This window comes from Cydia amplana, chromosome 2 (assembly GCF_948474715.1).
Source record: "Cydia amplana chromosome 2, ilCydAmpl1.1, whole genome shotgun sequence".
Classification (NCBI taxonomy): domain Eukaryota; kingdom Metazoa; phylum Arthropoda; class Insecta; order Lepidoptera; family Tortricidae; genus Cydia; species Cydia amplana.
The window spans coordinates 18,409,322-18,415,574 of NC_086070.1; the positions used below are offsets into that span (position 1 = coordinate 18,409,322).

The 6,253-nt window shown below is 43.3% G+C and overlaps 1 protein-coding gene across 1 annotated transcript; it reads right to left on the bottom strand.

Annotated features, from left to right (window-relative positions):
• Positions 1-550: 550 nt before the first annotated feature.
• LOC134659361 (polycomb protein EED-like) lies at positions 551-5,973 on the bottom strand. Its single transcript, XM_063515037.1, has 8 exons — positions 5,911-5,973; positions 5,542-5,684; positions 4,637-4,808; positions 3,453-3,659; positions 2,666-2,998; positions 1,805-1,957; positions 1,207-1,323; positions 551-710 (listed from the first exon to the last, which is right to left on the bottom strand). Exons 1-8 carry the CDS (start codon positions 5,932-5,934, stop codon positions 624-626), a joined length of 1,236 nt encoding a protein of 411 aa, XP_063371107.1. The 5' UTR covers positions 5,935-5,973; the 3' UTR covers positions 551-623.
• Between the last annotated feature and the right edge of the window lie 280 nt (positions 5,974-6,253).

Consider the following 6,253-nt stretch of genomic DNA (forward strand, 5'->3'; position numbering starts at 1 on the left):
AATGAATTTTTGATCGCCATACATAAAGACAGAAACAAACCTTCCTGAGTAAATAAATAAAACCAAAAAGTTACTAAGTAAATTTGACTAACGTCCAATTTTAATGTTAAAGTATCACAAAAATGTCATAAGTCTTTAGCAACAATGTCAACATTATTTCGAGACACAGACAATCCATCCTCTAGACATAGCATAGTCGCGCTACCCCCTCTGCCACACATACGGTAGCGTTAAGCTTTGGTTTCCTCCGAAAGCGGTGCCGTCATATAGCCGCCGTGTCCATACAAATACTACGACATCCATATTCAGCCGTATTATTTAGTATGGAGACGGCCGCTATATGACGGCACCGCTATCCTAGGAAAACCGATCTTTACTCCATCTTCGAGTCAATCCCGTGCCGTGATTGGTCCGTGTCTTTGAACGGACCAATCACGGCACGGGATTCGCTCACCTCGTCCCCCCGCACCCCCGTATTTTTGGCAGCATCGGTTTCATGAAAGAATTGGCCTAAGCTCAGTCTAGAGGTTGGATTGTCAGTGTTTCAAGATATCAAGTTGAGATCAGCTCAGCTGATGCAGTCCAGTTCCGCGCTCGTTCGCGGAGAGTTTCAGGTCGCTTAATTAATTGTTGTTGACCCGGTCCCACCTCCAAATGGTGCCGTCGTCGCAACACGCTACCAGCACTTTGCCGTTACGCGATAACGTCACCTGTAAATGAAAATGTCAATATAAAACATTGTGATACAGGAAATCTTAAATCCTGTATGGGGTTCTTCAACCTTGGTTGGGGTTTGTGGGGAGTATACAGGTTTTTAAAGGATCGGTAACGCGCATGTTATTTACCCCTGGAAATGCAGGCGTCCATAGGCTACGGCGACCGCTTACCATCAGGCGGACCGTATGCTTGTTTGCTACCGATGTGGTGTGGTATTAATCAAAACTGCACTTTTGTTTGTAGCAAATCGCAAATATGTACTTGCCGCGCAGAGAGAAATTGTTCAAACAACACTGTTTTAATCGGCTGTCAGTTCTGCGTGGTGCGAATTACACTTCCGTTTGCAACAAACCGCAATCACTTGCCACTCAATTAAGGTATGATTTTGGATAACGCGCCACCGAAAGCGAATGTATTCTATCGCGCTAGTGTGGCAATATTCACACAGCAAACACGACTTTATTGCACGGACCGTACGATAGTTTTTACCTGTCGCACGGCAGCCACGCAGCGCGGGTGCTGCAGCTGCGTCACTCGCGAGCCGCCCGCCACGTTGCCGAGCTCCCACACCATCGTCTTGCCGCACTGGTTGCCGAGCGCGATCACCTAAACACGGAATACAAGTTAATAAATACGTCACCATTCTTAATTTCGATGAAGATAACTTGATATTTTTAGCTAGGGTGGTGGGGTTCGCTTCCTTTTCCACTTCGCTAAAGTCCTGTTTACACATTGTAAGGGCCACTTGCCCCATTCACTAACCCGGGGTTAACCGCTTAAACCTGGAGTTACCAGTACTATTTGACACTGGGTTAATGGTTTAACCGCTTAACCCCGGGTTAGTGGAATGGTGCAAGTGGCCCTAAGTAAGGTAAGTGCGAGTTCATACATTTGCTACTTGCGTTTAGCGGCAAATGTATGAATTCGCACTTAACACTAATCCGTGTGAAAACAAACCTTCACGAACACTAGCGTGACGGAGCTGTCGCCCGGCCGGGGTCGCGTCCTCCAGCCGGCCCGGCTTCCAGCAGATTATCGCGTTCTCGCACGACTGTACACAACATGGATATTATGTAGGGTAGCTCACCCGCTGACTATAGTCGACAGCGAAGCGTATGAACCAGATCTCGCACTCCTTGTAGTCGAAGCGGTGCACGAGCGTGACGGAGCTGTCGCCCGGCCGCGGCTCCGCGTCCTCCAGCCGGCCCGGCTTCCAGCAGATTATCGCGTTCTCGCACGACTGTACACATGGATACCATTTGAAATAGTTATTTGTACAACAAGAGATCAAAGTTTGATATTTCTTCGAGTGCTTATTTTGAGTCCCATGCAAGCGAAAGATTCTATAATAGATTCACGAGCGTAGCGAGTGAATCTAATTTAGAATCTTGAGCGTAGTAAGGGACTCAAAAGCGCACGAGATGTAAATAACTTTGATCTCGTGTAGTACACAACATTTTTCACCTCAGCAGTGAGAACATATTAGAGAACCCGAAAAATGTATTCCTTCTTCATCACTTACCTCTATTCACTCATGTTTTCTTAAGATATACCAAAAATTAAATTTTCACCTCAGCAGCTCGAACAAGGGTACTTTGCTACTTAAAAACAGTGAGCAAAATCGCATTTTGCTCACTGAGTGAGCAAAATCGCATTTTGCTAATTTTGTCCAACTCAGTGAGCAAAATGCGATTTTGCTCACTGTTTTTAAGTAGCAAAGTACCCTTGTTCGAGCTGCTGAGGTGAAAAAATATTTAACACGTAACAGTAAACTTTAATGGAATGTATGACGGTTTTTTTCACGTCGCATAAGAGCTTGTATATACTGATTCGATTGCCGCAATCGGGAGACGACAGCCTGAATAAGTTTAATTGCATCTTTTGATCCAATGCATTGCATTCTTTAAATTGAAAGGTTTAAATAAAAATGAATCATTATTAATATTACCTTTGACAAAATCAGATCACCCATCCATCTGACGCAATCCACATAATTCCTGTGTATGTCCCTCGTCGAGAAATCGGGAAAGTGTTCTTTCAGCGAATTGAACGGTCTGAGGGCGCGGTGTGGGTTGAACGAGTAGCTCTGCTTGATGGCCTCGTGCATGGAGGGCTTGTCGAGCCGCCACAGCTTGAGCGAGTGGTCCATGCCGCAGGACATGATGCGCTCGCCCGCCAGGTCGAAGTCCGCGCTCAGCACCTCGTCGCGGTGCCCCTCGACGCCGCCGAAGATCGCGATGCACACGTCGGTATTGATGTTCCATAGTCGAAGGGCGTGGTCCTAACAACGTTAACTATTTAGTTATTGCTTGGGTTCATACGAAGAGAAATAGAGTTAACTCTCAAATGTGTAACTTAAATGGCATCACTTTGGCCGTTGTCAACAAGGCTCTACTAGCATAAATATGCTATCAGAAATAATTCATCTTAACAACTAACAAGTTAACTTTTCCCGAAAAATGACAAAAAATATCGTGAGCTATACTTATTCAACCTCATATCTGCAACAATCATTTGATGGAAATGTCGCTTTTCTTTCATTTGGAATACGGGTGTTTTTGTCATCAAATGAGTGTTGCAGATGCGAGGTTGAGTATTATAAGTATAGCGGCGATATTTTATGCGAAAAAAGTGACTATTGTGTCTACACTTATACTTCTGCAGACGGAGCATCAATAGTGTTGGTCAGCTATGTTAAACATTATTCAAATCACAGTTTAGCAGTTAGTACAAACCTTGCTCGCGGACAACAGTAGGTTAGGGTCCTTGGGGTGGAACTTGACCTCGTTAATAGCGTGTCCGTGGCCGATATAGTGCTTGATGCAGGTGTGCGTGGAGGGCTTGAAGACGCGTACGACCCCGCGCGACCCCGCCACCGCCAGCAGTGGTAGCCCTGTTTCCTCTTCGTAAGACCAGGCACATGTGTAGAAGGTTTCGTCCACCTGAAGTATTTAGCGCATTAGGGCATGGTCTCCTCCTGTACTGACTAATGCCTATAGAGGCAGAAACTACCTCTAGCTACAGTTGTTTTTGAGAATTACTGCACCATACCAACATTATACCGCCTAAAATGGAAATAGCTGGAAGAGGACTATACCTCCTAAGAGGGTTCTGGTGAAATTTAGATTTAATCATAGGTTAGGTTACAAATACTTTATAATTAATGTAAAGCCGCGTCTCGATATCGCGCGGCGGCCGCGCGATCATTGTTCGACCGCGGCAAACCTATATTTTGGCTCGCGAGCCATTTTTGGCACCATCTTGAACTATAGCGCGGCAGGCGATCCGACGATCGACCACATTATATCACAAAAATAAATTATTCGGAACGAAATATAGCCAAATAGAAAAATGATCTGTTGCGATAATCACTACATTTACTGTTCCATAAAAACTGTTTAGTGCCGTATAATTTAATTAAAGTACGACACTTTTCATTATCCATGTATGCGGCCGCGCGAGCCAACTGAAATATATATATATATATATATACACATCCGTCCCAACTGCGCGCGAACATTCCTTTGCCGCGCGTCGAAAAACCGACAATAGATAGTTCGTGGCGCGGCACGTTCGAGCGCGCCAATGATCGAGTTGGCTCGCGCGGCAACCCGGTATCCATTGCGCGCGGCTGCCGCGCGAGCCAATGTTCGATGGTTTGCCGCGCGATATGGAGACGGGGCTTAATGATAACCAGAAATACAGGGCTTTTTTGTTTTACCAACATTATTGTGCTGTTGGTTGTTGAAGGTGAGCCAGTATGTAGGTTAAAGTTTGTATTCAATTTCTAGAGAGGAAAATGGGGACTATGTTTGTATGGAGAAGCAGTCATCCACTTTAACTTCATACTGATATTTCCAGTTGGGACATTCACATTATACTGGTTTGGATGAGATAATAAAGGTTACAAGTAACTTACATCAGGATCTGCATAACACTGAAGCAATTTAACTCCTCCAGCCTCCGGGCACTCATAGATGGAGACTCGGTTGCTGCCCACCACCGCGAACACCTGCGGCTCATCCTCCCCCAGGTGGTGGTTGAATTGACAACCAAACAGTGGCTGGCCATGGTCTTCTTTGGCACTACAACTGTTACACAGAAAGTTTTTATGATAAATGTTTTCATAACAAGTCCATTGAAAGCTTGGATTTCAGTGATTAGGCATGGTGAATAAGACTTTTTTGCTTTCTATTCTCTAGTTACAAATCATCAATTTTTTTGCATATAGAATATGGGACACTAATGAATGTCAAATGTTATACAGATACGGCGGGGTTTTTGGTGTGTGAATATTTTATAAAGAAAATATGTAAAAGCCAATGCTATTTTAACATTTCTAAGCACATTTGGAGCATGCTACCTATTTTCATTCATAAAATAATTTAATTAGTAGTAAAATAGTTTAATTATTTTATTTTATTTTATTATTTTATGAATGAAATTATTTAACAATAAACAAAGTTATAAATACACGAAATCATTCAGGAACCAAAAACCTTGATGTATGGTTATAAAGTTACCACTATTATTGCTTCTGCCATTGCGCAATTAATTAATGTTAGTGTAAGGCCTGAGTGGACACTCGAGTTGGGCGTGCAGCGGGGCGGGGCGTGCGGCGTGCATGTTAAAATTGTTAAACAAATGCAAACATATAGGAGCGGCCTTAGTGCATGCTGCTCACATCACTTGGGAGTTCGACGCCACGCTGCACGCCCCGCCGAACGCTCCGCTTCGAGCGTCCACTCAGGCCTTACACTTAGAGTGGGTGCTGATTTCTATTAATATATGTCTTTGTAGTTTGTATACGTATTTTAAGCTTACTTGAACTTGTATGGTGGTTTCACTGGCTTTGTGACGGTTTTCTTTTTCCCGCGTCTCCGTTTCTTGCCACGGGTGTTAGTTGGAGTCTCACTTCTGGAAGTGTTGTCGGTGTTTGATGTGCTGTCTACGCTAGATGTGTCGTCCTAAGTTAAAATATTGTAATTACGAATTAGTCTTTAATCAGTGCAATCACATACATACTGTACTGCTGTAATCGCTTTGAAGAAGTTTCTTAAAGCAATAATTGATTAAATGCCTTCTTTTGGAGAAAAAGATGCCGATATTAAGGAAAACTTACAGCAACAATATCGAGAAGCCTCTTTGGTTATGTTAAAAAAGATAACACTGGATTCTAAACATGATACTTACAGCTTCATTGTCCGACAAATTCATGGTGGTTACTTTATATGTGGCAATTTCACGAAATAATCTGAAAATTCTGAAATGTTTATTTCAATGGTTTAAATCACGTTTAAATACTTATAATGAATTAAATACATCAGCTGATACTTTAATATCAGTATCACCACAACGGCGTCCACCAAACCAAACGTCAACTGTCAAATTTTCGCGGGAGAAAACATGGAGAAGACTATTATAGACGTAATACACTACCGCACCGCACCGCGACCTTGGTGCGCCACACCCATAAGTGAGAGCGAGAAAGAGATATTATTATCTTTATATGGCTATTAGTATCAAAGAGTAGTAT

Bases quoted from the DNA above. Each gene is read 5' to 3' on its own strand.
- LOC134659361 (XM_063515037.1), bottom strand. From the start codon at position 5,934: ATGAATTTGTCGGACAATGAAGCT. The intron at 3,660-4,636 runs GTAAGTTACTTG...TAAATACTTCAG, and splicing joins AGTGTTATGCAGATCCTGAT to GTGGACGAAACCTTCTACAC. The intron at 1,324-1,804 runs GTGAGCTACCCT...TTCCGTGTTTAG, and splicing joins CTGTCGACTATAGTCAGCGG to GTGATCGCGCTCGGCAACCA.